General features: G+C 52.2%; 7 protein-coding genes across 7 annotated transcripts; 4 read left to right on the top strand and 3 right to left on the bottom strand.

The window, feature by feature from the left end:
* Positions 1-135: 135 nt before the first annotated feature.
* Z517_07614 (uncharacterized protein) lies at positions 136-429 on the bottom strand (the record flags this gene model as incomplete). The annotated part of the gene is made up of 1 exon (XM_013426135.1): positions 136-429. The coding sequence occupies one exon, from the start codon at positions 427-429 to the stop codon at positions 136-138; it is 294 nt and encodes a 97-aa protein (XP_013281589.1).
* Positions 430-439: 10 nt separating this feature from the next.
* On the bottom strand, positions 440-1,385 carry Z517_07615 (uncharacterized protein; the record flags this gene model as incomplete). The annotated part of the gene is made up of 2 exons (XM_013426136.1): positions 440-1,252; positions 1,299-1,385. The coding sequence occupies 2 exons, from the start codon at positions 1,383-1,385 to the stop codon at positions 440-442; spliced, it is 900 nt and encodes a 299-aa protein (XP_013281590.1).
* A 771-nt stretch (positions 1,386-2,156) lies between these two features.
* Z517_07616 (uncharacterized protein) lies at positions 2,157-4,350 on the top strand (the record flags this gene model as incomplete). The annotated part of the gene is made up of 6 exons (XM_013426137.1): positions 2,157-2,346; positions 2,411-2,676; positions 2,733-3,045; positions 3,107-3,346; positions 3,397-3,550; positions 3,609-4,350. 6 exons carry the CDS (start codon positions 2,157-2,159, stop codon positions 4,348-4,350), a joined length of 1,905 nt encoding a protein of 634 aa, XP_013281591.1.
* A 1,209-nt stretch (positions 4,351-5,559) lies between these two features.
* Positions 5,560-7,529, top strand: Z517_07617 (uncharacterized protein; the record flags this gene model as incomplete). Its single annotated transcript, XM_013426138.1, has 7 exons — positions 5,560-5,731; positions 5,797-5,957; positions 6,017-6,136; positions 6,192-6,663; positions 6,748-7,038; positions 7,104-7,230; positions 7,304-7,529. The coding sequence occupies 7 exons, from the start codon at positions 5,560-5,562 to the stop codon at positions 7,527-7,529; spliced, it is 1,569 nt and encodes a 522-aa protein (XP_013281592.1).
* Positions 7,530-7,876: 347 nt separating this feature from the next.
* Z517_07618 (uncharacterized protein) lies at positions 7,877-9,053 on the top strand (the record flags this gene model as incomplete). Its single annotated transcript, XM_013426139.1, has 2 exons — positions 7,877-8,182; positions 8,262-9,053. 2 exons carry the CDS (start codon positions 7,877-7,879, stop codon positions 9,051-9,053), a joined length of 1,098 nt encoding a protein of 365 aa, XP_013281593.1.
* A 639-nt stretch (positions 9,054-9,692) lies between these two features.
* Positions 9,693-10,822, top strand: Z517_07619 (uncharacterized protein; the record flags this gene model as incomplete). Its single annotated transcript, XM_013426140.1, has 4 exons — positions 9,693-9,974; positions 10,071-10,310; positions 10,405-10,483; positions 10,569-10,822. The coding sequence occupies 4 exons, from the start codon at positions 9,693-9,695 to the stop codon at positions 10,820-10,822; spliced, it is 855 nt and encodes a 284-aa protein (XP_013281594.1).
* A 274-nt stretch (positions 10,823-11,096) lies between these two features.
* On the bottom strand, positions 11,097-13,085 carry Z517_07620 (uncharacterized protein; the record flags this gene model as incomplete). The annotated part of the gene is made up of 2 exons (XM_013426141.1): positions 11,097-12,609; positions 12,703-13,085. The coding sequence occupies 2 exons, from the start codon at positions 13,083-13,085 to the stop codon at positions 11,097-11,099; spliced, it is 1,896 nt and encodes a 631-aa protein (XP_013281595.1).
* Positions 13,086-13,426: the final 341 nt, after the last annotated feature.

A 13,426-nucleotide genomic window follows, 5' to 3' on the forward strand; every position in this document is an offset into this window, starting at 1 on the left:
ATATTCACTGCATCCTCAGCAATATCCTGGGCACAGCGAGTCACGTAAGACTTGGGAAGGGCGATCGGCCCTGCGAGTACAGTAGATTGCTCTTTGTACTCCATCGAGTTCATCTGATAAAGTGACCGACTCTAACTAGCTCTGACATGCTTCGGTCATGGATATCATTCGGGCTAACTTCTGTCGGATAGCAGGCTGATCGACCAGTAATTTACCAAAGACGCGCCGTTGATGTGTCCATTTGAAACATTCTTCTGTGATCCTTCTCATCCACCTAGTCGTGAAGCAGATCATGGAGAACCTGTCGTGATTAAAGTTGCTCATTATCACTTTTAGATCTTTACCTTCTTCGCCCATTAAATGGTTAGCCGGCAGCTTGACGTCGTCGAACTCCACGAGAGCCGTTCCGGCGGTCATCCCGGATGCCATCTTGATGGGTCTAGTCTGGACGTTTTTCGTCTCGAGGAATCAGGAGTACAGAGAATCCGTCTTCGCTTTTGCAGCCCGTGACAAAATAGTCAGCAAACATGCCATTCGTGATCCACTTCTTGACTCCGCTGACGATGTAGTACTGGCCGTCCCTTGATTTCGTCGCTGTCGTCTGGATCCCACTCACATCCGAACCGGCGAAGGGCTCGGTGATGGCCAAACAGATGAACTTCTGCCCTGAAAGACACTCCTGACTAATCTTGTCGCGAAGTCGTGGGTCTGCTGCCCATTGTCGTATCGCTGTTAGACCTATAGCCAGTCCTGCCACATCAGCATCTTGAAAGCCTCGAGCTACGGCTCGAGATAACTCTGGTGACAGGATGAGGTCGTGGAAATAGTCAAACTGGTCACCAGGAAGAAAGTTCATCAACGTGAGGTTGTGAAGGTGAACACCAGGGCCCAATCGCATCGCAAGGATATTGTTTTGTGCCATCTTGCCGATCAGCTCCTTGGAGATGTATGTTCCATCGGATTCTTTCTGCTGCGCTTCGGGGTACATATGGACATCCACGAAGTTTCTGACAGCGTGGAGGAAAGTCAGGTGCGATTTGTTGTAGTATGGACTTCTGTATAGACGATTTAACCAGATGGGCTCGGCATAGGGTACTTGACTTAAGCCACCAGGGGCGCTGTGGACAAGGGAAAGGTTTGTGGCCCCTAATCTCGCCGATGCAGAGATCATGATATTTCTGAAGAAGTTCATGGCGATGGAGGCCGTAGAACGCGTCGGTTGCGTCGGTACCAGCAACTCGTCGTAGTACGACTGATCCCCCTGGATGTGCATCGGCGAAGTCTGTAAGGTCGTAGACCTTTCCATCGATAATGCACCAAATCGAATGGATCGTGTTGTTCTGAGCAACCTCTTTGGTGGTGAAGGTACGCCTGGGAACTTCCATTTCTGCTGGTCTGGAGAATATGATGCAGTGAATAGCGATACCTAGAGACTCTGAGATTCGCAAACGATCAAATAGTCCCCCCTCTAGTCCAGCCCTAGCCACGGTATATTCAAAGACTGCTCGGCCGTTTTGATATTCACAGGAGCTCACAGGCTACCGACAATGTGCAAAACATATTGAGCAAGGTTTAGGACCTTCCCTGCTAGCAGAGGTGCCTGAGAGGATTTAGAAGCAAGACAGTAATCATCATCCTGTAATCATTTTGAACTTGGTTGTCCATCTGAAATCGTAATTTACTAGCAATCGCTTCTTCTTGGGAGTATCGGGCCGCCAAAGTGCTGACCTCAAGCACACTTTACCGACCCCGAAATGCCAACCCCGGCGGAGTCTACAGTAACAGCCGCATAAGGCACCGTTGTCATAATCACAGATACTCTCCTTTGTTCGATCATCTACAGCTACTGACGGGGCATTTGGGCTTTGTCCCAAGCCCGGAACAACTGGTCTAGACGTGTATCAACCGAAAACCCGCCATAGTTGGATGAGATGACCCAATCACCGAGTAGCCGAACAGCCTTTCTAGATAATGCTACTAGCTCGATGGGAATATGCGACGGTCCGAGAGTAAGTGTGTTATTACCGGAGTCGAGAATACTGTAAAATGTTTTAGTTCATGAGTCGATTGAAAAAGGAACCCCCTCAGTAAGAGTGGTTACCTAGTCTCAACAATTGCCCCTTTCTACAAACGAGTTTAGGTACGGATTTGGCACAATGGTTTTCGCAGGGCAACTCCATTTCTCCCAATTCAAAGCACCAATTATCCCTCGTGCTATTGATGACCCCGGACGAAAACTCAGGGTGGTTACTGTTGGTGCCGGCATCTCTGGGGTGACGACTGCCATCAGACTGCCGCAACATCTAGGCAAGCACGTTGATCTTCAGATATATGAGAAAAACTCAGGTACGGATAGTTTTGTGCCAGAGTGCTTGACGGACACACAGCTGACAATCGAGGCTTGAGATAGACATTGGAGGCGTTTGGCTGGAGAACAAATACCCTGGCGTTGCTTGTGACATCCCAGCGCCGTGCTTCCAATTTCTTTTCGAAAACAATCCCAACTGGTCCAAATACTATGCCAGTGGCCAAGAGATCTGTAGCTATGTTCAAGGGGTTGCTCAGAAGTTCGGTGTTCGGAAGTACATGAAATTCAATCACCGCGTCACCAACGCCGAATGGAATGAAGACGAAGGCAAATGGCACCTCATGATCAAAGACCTGACAACCGACAAGGTAATCGACCACACACCTCGAGCTTGTCTCAGTGAAAGCTGATTGCTTCTCTCTAGGAGTTCCCAGACGTAGCCGATGTGTTGGTCCTGGGGTGGGGGATGTTGAACAACTGGGAATGGCCTAAAGTCAAAGGTCTCCATAGCTTCAAAGGACCATACATGCACTCGGCGAACTACGACACTTCCTTCGATCCCACGGGCAAAAGAGTAGCTGTGGTAGGTGGCGGGTCCACTGGGATCCAGATCCTTCCACACATCCAAAAGGTTGCCAGCCATGTAGACCATTACATGAGGTCTCGCAACTGGATTGCACCGATCGGGTTCGGAGCCATTGAGCTGGAGAAGCGAGAAGCGCTTAGTGAGGGTAACTGTAAGTCTTACTTGACTGGAGAGCACTTGAAGTTGTGGCGACCTGACTGTTCGTGCGATAGTCGCCTATACCGCCGAAGAAAAACGGCTCTTTAATAGTAATCCGGATGAGTGCCACCGACACCGTCGAGAGGTCGAAGAGGCCATGAATGACTACATGACAGAATCTGGCTTTACCTACGGCACACCAAGACAGCAGGCCATTCAGAAGTTGTTTGATGAACACATGAAGAAGATGCTTGAGACCAAGCCGGAGATTTTGGAATCGATGCTGCCCAGCTATCCGCCCGGCTGTCGGCGCCGTAAGTACGGTGAAGACTTCTACAGGACTATGGGCTGACGGGCTAATTAGTGACTCCTGGCCCCGGATATCTGGAGGCACTTGTACAGCCCAACGTCAACTTCATCAACAAAGAGATTGATCACGTGGAAGAAAAGGGTATTGTTACTGAAGACGGTGTACTCCATGAGGTGGATGCTATCATCTGGTGCACAGGATTCAACGTGTAAGTGTCTCACTCATTGCCAAGCGACTTCCAGTTACTGACATTCATGTCCTCGCAGAGATTTTGTCAGTCGATTCCCTATGAAGGGTCGCAATGGCGTCACTTGGGATGAAGTGATGGACCCAGAGCCAGAATGCTATCTCGGATCTATTCCGGATCAGATGCCGAACTGCCATCTCTATATGGGACCGAACTGCGGAGCCGGGGCCGGAGGATCCTACATTGTGATCGAAGGCGAATGTGAACTCCTGGTATCTTGTCTCAAAAAGATGCTGAGGGAGAAGATCAAGTCCATGAGCATCAAGCCGGAGCGTCTGAAGCAATACGTGGCCCATGTCAACTCCTACCTTTCAACCTCGATTTTCGGCCAACCATGCAAGTCATGGTTTAAACGCGGCAAGGAAGAAGGGCGCAACCTCGCTTATTACTGCGGCAATGCTTTGAATCTCCTGTATGCTCAGCGACATCCCCGATGGGAAGATTTCGACTATACCTATCTGGATGAGATGGAGGGTAACCCCATGTCATGGCTAGGGAACGGCTATACGTTGGCTGACTATTCTGGTGGAAGTCGGACCAATTATCTCGATCCGGAAGAGATTGATTTTCCTCCGCTGCCGACAGAAGAGGAGGCGGAAGGGAAGAACGCGTCAGTGGACGATATGCCGCTCCGAGCGAAGCCGGTCGTGGGTGCGAAGTACAGTAACATGCGGCCCTCGAGCAGCGTAGCTTCACTGCCTCATCAATCCGCGGACACGACCACTAGGTCTGCAGGCGCCGTACTGTTTGGTCGAGCCTAGACAATTACAGAAACGGGAGACTTGGATTCAATCTGCTTGTGTTCTGTCTCATTACTTTCAAGTCAAAATCAACTTTTCCTGCCTTTTCCGCTTTCTTTTTTTTTTTCCTGGTAGAACAGGATATAATGTAAGCCACGGCTGCGGGTAGATTGTGATACTGGACGAGGAGCTACCCTAGCAATCCATGAAGCACCCTTTTGCTCCTAGAAAGCTGTGGCGCACGTCCCCGTACTCTATACCTTCAGCTTGTGGGCGGGGGTGGAGGCCTGCCGCTCCCTCCTCCGCAAAAGCCCCCCGTGACCCACTCCTGGACTTTCCGGCTTTAGCTAGCTCCTAGCATTAAGCCGATTGCTTGTCTCTTGACCATCTTTCGCCAAAGACTTTGGCAGAAAATCATCACTTAATGATGACTTATAAGCGGGCACCCAAGGCGCGCAGGCTGTGTCGAGATCCAAGATTGATGTATTTCATCAATTCAGAAGCGACTTGAAAGAAACCGACATCCAAATATCAAAGTGACAATCAGCCAGCAGTCCAGATAGACTCAAAGCGAGTTCGTTTTGACACTTGCTCAAAAGAAAGGACTGTTCGAGAATCGTAGAAGCACCAGGCCTGATTCAACCAAGCTGTGGAGGATGGATGGGAACGATGGGGACAATATTCTCAGACCTTGACGGTCTTGTTCAGGTCATTGGCCCTGTCTACATCGTTGACGGCGGCTGTGCGTTTGGTGGACGGATGTACATCAATTACCCCCATTTCAATTTCTATCGTCCACCCAGTGGCAACATGTGGTAAGATTGCTTTTCTTGTTTCGACTTTTCGCGTTGTGATGGCCAGTTACTCGGAGTGTACCGACCACCAATTTAACGGAGAAGGCTCTTCGGCACCTGCGTCGTCCAATATTGCCAAGTTGACCTTGCAGAGCGCTGCAGGGTATAGTTCTCTGATGCACTCCATCTTTCAGATCCATCGGTAACCTGGCACCCTGGAGCATGGAGGTGAGTTAAGCTTTTCTCCTGTCCACAAATTCGTTGCAATTTTCCGAGATACCGAGATCCCGGTACTCCGGAAAGCTTCAAATTGTGGGTATATACCTTCTCGAATATGGCGCACGCAACGACGATATAGCCAGTACATCTACTACTGACAAGCTGGGGCGGGAGGACTTTACATTGATTTGTCCAGAGCAGTGACTGTACGTGGACCATGAAGACGGAGAGCTCTAATATCGTGGCAGGTGAGGTTCGCGCCGCCGCGGCGCAATCGGCCAAGAGGGCGAAGAAAACCCTCACCCTGTACAACGTCGCGATTCTGTGCTATGTTGGCCTAGGATCTGCAAGTTATGGATACGCGGCCGCAGTCATCGGGAATACTGTGGGTATGTGGCCTATTGGAGTCATATCATTATCCCCCCCTCCTGACTTACACTTCTTCGCGATGCAGGACAACCCTCATTCATTCGATACTTTGACCTCGACACTAGGAGCAATGGGGATGGCCTTATTGGTGCCATGAATGGCCTGTTTCAAGCCGGCGGGTTCTTCGGCGCCTTGATAACACCCTGGCTCAGTGATCGGTGGGGACGGAAATCGGCAATTGCCTGGGTAGGCTTGATCTTCTTTCCCCCCCTGGAACAAGGATAGACTGCTCACGATGACTTCAGGGTGCTGTATGGTGTATCGTATCGGGAGCATTCATGGCTGGCAGCGTCAATATTGGTGAATTCATCCTTTTCCGCTTCGTCTCCGGTCTTGGTGCCAATCTGTTGCTGGCGGCCGTACCGGTAAGTGCTTTCGATACCTGGAGAGATGACTTTTTTTTTTCTGACCGCCCGATAGATATGGATGAGTGAGGTTGTCCCCGCTCATTTCCGCGGGAGTTTGGTCTACATTCACAGCCTCGCACTCGGTTTCGGATACCTCTTGTCGGCGTGGATCGGGTTCGGCTTCTTCTTCTGGAAAACCGGAGGGTCCAACACCTGGCGACCGCCCCTGGCCCTTCAATGTGTCTGGCCTCTCTTGCTACTTCTAGGGTTGTACTGGATCCCAGAGAGTCCCCGGTGGCTGGTGATGAAGGACCGTTCTGATGAAGCGAAGCGGATCTTGCTGAGACTCCACGCGAATCCCGACGATCCGGACAACACGTTTGCAAACACGGAATTTTATCAGATACACGAGCAAATAGCCTTGGACCGCCATCGAGATAGCTCATGGAGGCATTTGTTCCGGAAGCCGTCCTACCGGAAGCGTTGCCTGATCGCCATGGGAACTACGGCCATCATTGAATGTTGCGGCGGACTGGTCATCAACAGTAAGTAACTTGGATCCAAGGGGATACCTCTCCTGTTACCACCCAAAAACGTATAACCTGCAGAACTGATGGATTTTGTTCTAGACTACGGACCAATTCTGTATGCAAATCTGGGTTTCAGTCAGACCAAGCAGCTCCTGTATCCGGCTGCATGGCTTACCTTTGCCACGGGGATGAACGCCGTGGGTGTCTTCATCGTCGATTTCTTTCCCCGAAACAGGCTGTTGGCCTTTGGTGTTCTGGGTTGTGTGTCTGTTGTCACCATCGAAGCCGCCATTGTGGCCAACTTTGTCCCATCCAACAACCACGCCGCCCTGAGTGCCGCCGTCGCCGTCTTGTTCTTGTTTGAACTCTTCTACGGACCTTCTATCGCTGGTATGTCTTTGTGTGTTGGGTACACCCGCCCCCCAAAAAGCCAAGCTAACGCGCAACGCATCCAGGCACTCAATTTTGCTATCTCGGCGAGATATTCCCGAACCACGTCCGCGCAAAGGGCGTAGCATTGGGCGTTTCAATGATTTCACTGATGAACGTCGTTTGGCTCCAAGCCGCACCAACCGCCTTCAAGTAAGGAGATACAGGCGCCAGCCAGCTCTCCCGTCTGGATCTTTGTGAGGCACCAAGCTAATTCCATCTGCAGGACTATCGGATGGAAGTACTATCTGTGCTTCATCATCACCGGCGGCCTGGGTGGAATCGTCATTCTGTTCTACTGGCCCGATACTCGTGGGATTCCCCTCGAGGAGATTGGGGTTCTGTTTGGAGACGAGGCAGAAATCGCCGTTTTCCAGGCCGATATCCAGCTGGACCACGACACCAAACAGATCACAACGCACCATGCCACTGTAAAAGTCGACGAGGCATAGTCTGTACATTTCAGGAGGCGTGATCCTGGTGGCTACTGACCGTACTACAAGAGCACTGAAAAGCGGTACGGCCTCTTGGGGACTCAGAGCACCGGCAGTATTGTCTCTGTGAAGGCCAGCATATCTAGCAACACCTCTATGACTGACGGGGTTACCTACCAAGGCAAATGTAATGACGGTCACGCTAGGCTCTTCGGGGGCGGCTTTCGACCGAAGACTACTGAACGGCACTAGTAACCCCTCGTCTAATTATTCAATAGTATATAGTCTTCGCTATGTTGCTCCACTGAGTTACACTAGATCAATTTCTCTCCTATATACGTGAGTGGACTTTGGCCCGCTTGAATATGATCGAAGACGACGAGTACAGGGCGTCTTCCCAGTATCGATATTGGTCATACCCCGACGAAAAGCTCGCGCAAATCCGCCAGAGGACGAATCGGCGGGCATCGGAGCGTGTCAGGGCGGCAATTCGAAAGACGGGGGTTCCAACATCAGGCTCGAGTGAGAACAACGAGAATACATCTGTTGATCCCGCTCCTGGTGTCCCGACGCTCACCGCGCAGGAGGAGGTGAAGATTGTGGAATGGGCTTGTACCAAGATTATCGATATGGGAGAGGCTATGAACCCGAGAATCCCTTCCAGTGTTGTGGTACACACGGTTTCCTTTTCATGCCCTCTGACGATGTTACCGTTACGAGATATACTTACACTACTTATCAATGCCCTAGGCTACCGCGATTCAATACCTCCGCCGCTTCTACCTCACACATTCACCCATGATATATCACCCCAAACCGATCATGGTCTGCGCTCTATATCTAGCCACAAAGGCAGATCACTTTTACATGTCTCTTTCCAACTTCGTTTCGGAACTCGACAACGTGACCGAAGAAGATGTCAAGGCGCCTGAATTCCTTCTTCTGCAGGGTCTCCGATTCACACTCGACGTGCGCCACCCTCTGAAAGGTCTTATGGGTGGCCATGCTGAGATGATGGCCATGGTACAGGGGGGTCGGCCCGACAGCAATAGTCCGAAAGCGACGAAGTTCACATCGAAAAGAGTCGATTCTGCTGCCGATTTGGCAAAGGGACTCCTCACCAGAGCAACCCAGATGACGGACGCATATTTCCTCTACACGCCCAGCCAGATCTGGCTTGGCGCCATGATGGTGGCTGATGGTGAGCTCACGCAAGCATATCTCGAACAGAAACTCAACGATCTGCCCTTTGACGATGTAACGGCGGCGGCGACGTTCAAACACAGAGTCTGGAGCACGATTTCAGCATGTGCGAAGCTGCTTGGTTCCTATCATTGCTCGCAGGAAGACTCATCGGCGCAGCGGAAAGAGCTGACGCGGATCCGCAAGAAATTAGCCGTGTGCCACGATCCAGAAAAAGTGGATATTGATGCCGTCGTCAAGATCAGCGCTGGGAGATTGTCCGAAAAGAGGGATAGCTACGGCAGTGACGCGGAGAAGGCGCTCAAGAAGCGTAAGGTTGCACGGAGCGAAGTTGAATGAAGGATGGGAAACGTCTTTGGCCCTGAGCTGAAAAGCATTTCCGGGTTAAAAGTTCTGTGGTACGAGAGACTTGGTTAAGTGATTGTAGTGGGATAATATTATGAGCTCCTTGGACGTGAAATAGTCAAACATATGCATATTCGAAAGAGGGATAGTGGGAAAGGAGGCGGAGGGGGGGGGGGGGGTGAGTACCCACAATCTATCAACTACCATCTGCGACTCAACGTCGACCCATAATGCTGGCCTACGAACTACCTCGCCTTGGCAAGAGAGCTGACCACGACCGCATCATGCCCATCGACATGGCTATCTTGCACGTGCCGCGTCGTCTGGCAAAGTTGTCTCAACGTGCAACCCGGTTTCTACCCCGCGTTGGGTAACCGGCCGGTCGGTCACACCGGTTAACCTCTTCTTTTCGCCAAAGACCCTCGGTTGGTGGTGTTGGCTCGTCCGTGTGATCACGTAAACGCGTCTGGTATCCTTTGTTGGCTTTATACCCCTGGGATTGACGAGAGAGGCGACGAAAAGTTTGAGGAAGACATCCAGTATTTCCAGTCTCCCCAAGCATCATCTTCTTACCCTTCTCCTTCTCCAGATATCTTATTGCACATAATATACTGCTTGTGGTCGCCAGTAACGATGAGCACTCTCAATGGAGACGCCCGGAGCAGTGCCCCTGTATGTCTCGTCACCGGAGGCGCCTCGGGCATGGGTCTCGCCGTGGTGCAGCATCTCTTGACACAGGGCTGGAACGTAGCTATCGTCGACTACAACGCGGAGACGGGACAAACTGTCGCGAAACAATGCGGGCCCCAGGCCCTCTTCATCAAGGCCAACGTGGCCGACTACGAGGAGCTCGCGGCCGCGTTTGCTCGGACCTGGAAGGAATGGAAGCGCCTGGACGTGGTGTTTGGGAATGCTGTAATACCTACCTACCTCTACCTTCTCTCCACTCCCTCATCTACAAAGAGAGTTCGCGTTGTGAAGAGATTCTAATGATCAAGCGGGCCTGTGTAGGGCATCGGCGACCGGATCAACTTCTACGCGCACCAGCAAGACCGCGAAGACGGCAACCCCCCCAAACCCAACACGGCCGTCATCGACATCGACCTCTACGGCCCCATCTACTGCGCGTACCTGGGCTTCCACTACTTCCGCAAGAACCCCGACAAGGCCGGCAAGATCATCTTCACGTCCAGCATGGCGGGGATTTACACTGGGGGCACTGTCCCGCTGTACTCGGCGGCGAAGTCTGGGGTAAGGTCTTTAGGTTTCTTTTCGTGTTATTCTTCTTCGAAGAGTGTTGAGGATCAGGATGAGAATGAGAATGAGACTTACGCTTTTTTGGCAGGTCGTCGGATTGACGAGATCCTTGGGCGTCCGACTCAAAGAACTCGGCGAACCCATCACCGTGAATTGCATCTGTCCAGGTCCGTAACTTCTCCCAGTCCATGTCGTACCTACCAAAAACAAAGCCTTGCCGATATGGAATACCTCACTCACGCATGCTGGCAGGCCTCGTCCACACGGCCCTGACAAAGATCTACTCCTTCACCTGCCCGGAGGAATACATCACGCCGGCCTCGACGATCGTCAAGGCGGTTATGAATTTCATCGACGACGACAGCTTGACCGGGCAGGCCGCGGAATGCAGCGGCGAGAACATCCATTACCGGCAGAGGCCCGAGTTTAGCGACGACAAGGCCGCCTTCATCTGTGGCGGTGGGTTGGGAGAGGCCATGGAGAAGTTGAATGTCAGGTTCTACTGATTGTTCTGTATCTGTACCACAGCAGTTCCGCCCATTCTGGTTCGACCGAATCGGTGGTTTGATGATGAAGCATACAAATAGCGAGTGTGATGAAATAAACAGATCTGTTTTCATTTCCAAAGGCTCAACCGGGATACACCACGTTCATGACTTCAAATCGGCACATCATTTCGTCATTGATCAAAGGCATCTATTCAATCTCAGAAGATTATCAACACAAGACATCAAGAACAAAGAAGGCACCAAAAAAAAAAGGTCCAAGCACCGAACAAGTCTAGGCACCATTAGATTCGGGCCAAAAGGTGGGTTCGAGACCCTCGAGCTTGCCAGCCTCGCGCCACTCCTTCATCATGTTGATGACCCACAGCGCGCTGCCGCCGTACCACGAGTTCTTGGCCAGCTTGCGCGTGATTTGGCCCTCGTTGTTGTAGTAGCCCGGCGTGCACTCCATGTGGAAAGCCCTCGAGTTGATGCCGGACTCGACGATGGTCTCGACCCACGCGTCCTCGGCCTCCTGCGAGGGCTCGACGGAGCGGATATTGCGCTTCTTGCACTCGGCGATCACGTAGGCGAGATGCTCGGCCTGGAGCGTGGTCGTGTGCAGCAGGTTCGCCGTCACGAACGCCTGGAGCGTCGTGACCATGAAGAAATTGGGAAAGTCCCGGCTCACCCAGCCTTGAAAGGTGCTGGGCCCGTCCGAGAACTTCTCGCCCAGGACCTTGCCGTCGCGCCCGTACACCTCCATGCCGGCACGGTGGCTCCAGCTGGTGGCGCGCTCAAAGCCTGTCGCGTAAATTAGGCAGTCGACCTCAAACTCCTCCCCGTTGGCCACCACGCCTTTCTCCGTCAGCCGTTCTATCCCTTGGCCTTTGGTGTCGACTAATTGGACGTTGGGCCGGTTGAAGGCCGCGAGGTATTCGTCGTGGAAGCACGGTCGTTTGCAGAATTGGTTGTAGTACGGTTTCAAGCTCTCCGCCGTGGCAGGGTCGTGAACTATGGCGTTGACACGCTTGCGAATCTGCTCCATCTTCTGGAAGTCGAGGATCTGGCGGCGTTTCGCCATCTCCTCTTTCCCCATACTCCCCGCTGCTGCTCGAGATGGGTATAGATTGCGAATGATATCCGTCCAACCGTCGTCGACCAGATCGACATCTTGGTGCCCGCCGCACACGATGGTGTTGAAGTTGTCCATCCGCTCCTTCTGCCATCCTCGTCCGAGCTTCTTCGCCCAGTCGGGATCAGTAAGTCGGTTGTTCCGGACATCGATGGACGAGGGCGTCCGTTGAAAAACGTAGAGCTGCTTGCACCAGGGCGCAATGTTTGGCACGATCTGGACGGCAGTGGCCCCGGTGCCGACAATCGCAACCTTTTTATCCGTGAGATTGACTAGTCCCCCTCCGACAGCATCGCCGCCAGTATACTTGTAGTCCCAGCGACTGGAGTGGAAGCTGTGGCCTTTAAAGGTCTCAATACCTGGAAAGCCTGGGAGTTTCGGTCGATGTAGTGACCCAGCAACGCCGACAACGAAGCGCGCATGGATATTGTCGTTGTGATTCGTCTTGATCGAGTAGGTCGCAGTCTCCTCGTGCCAGTGGATGCTCAGGATTTCGGTCTTGAAAATGGCCTTTTCGTACAGTCCCAGTTCTTTGGCCAGTCTCTGTGCATGCGACAGAAGTTCGGGCCCACGCGCATACTTCTCCGAGGGGACGTATCCGATCTCCTCCAGCATGGGCATGTAGACATAGGACTCAATGTCGCATTGTGCTCCGGGATATCGGTTCCAATACCTAGAAGATGCATAAGGTCAGAGAAACTGCAAACAGTCGTAATATAGCAGTAGTAGGAATAGCAGCAGCAGTGGTAGTGATATGGGGGCTTACCAGACTCCCCCAAAGTCTGCGCCTTTCTCAATAATCTTGAAATCTTGGATGCCATTCTCCTGAAGACTGTGGGCCATCAATTCTCCGCCGTAACCAGCGCCGATGATGACCACTTCAGTGGTGATGTCCAAGGGCTCCCGCTTGTCGTCCTGGCCAGCCCATGGATCACTGAGGTAGTGCGACAGCGAGCCTTCAATTGCACGATACTGGTCCACTCCATTGGGGTTGGCACGGATACGTTTTTCCCGTTCGGCGAGGTATTTTGCCTTGAGGGCATCTGGATCGAACCCCAAGTCGTCCTCGACCTCTTGGACTGTGAGATTGGTGGACTTGCCAAGGATCGACTCCGCGGGTTGAGACACGGAAAGCGTTTCGACAGACATCTTTGCTTCCAGGAAAAGACGGGCCAAAATTGTCTTACAACGGTAGAAGAGTGCCGCGCACACACCAGAAATATAACACCACTCTCTCCAAAAGACCCCCCCGGACTCGGAAGCCCTCTTTGGGGGGAAAAGAGATGGAGCACGAACGTCTTAACCGTGTACATCCTCGGGGTTGACAAAACAAGCAATGCCAATGATCCGTACCTCGTAGTACTCGGCAGGTTGCCGTACTCGGTAGATAGCCGTATCAGCGGTCTTTTATCCCCGCCGGATTCAACCTCAGTAATTCTTTACCAAGGCCTGAGCCTCGGCAGGAACATTGAGCAGATATAAAAAAGTAG

The sequence above is a fragment of the Fonsecaea pedrosoi genome (assembly GCF_000835455.1).
Source record: "Fonsecaea pedrosoi CBS 271.37 unplaced genomic scaffold supercont1.5, whole genome shotgun sequence".
Taxonomy (NCBI): domain Eukaryota; kingdom Fungi; phylum Ascomycota; class Eurotiomycetes; order Chaetothyriales; family Herpotrichiellaceae; genus Fonsecaea; species Fonsecaea pedrosoi.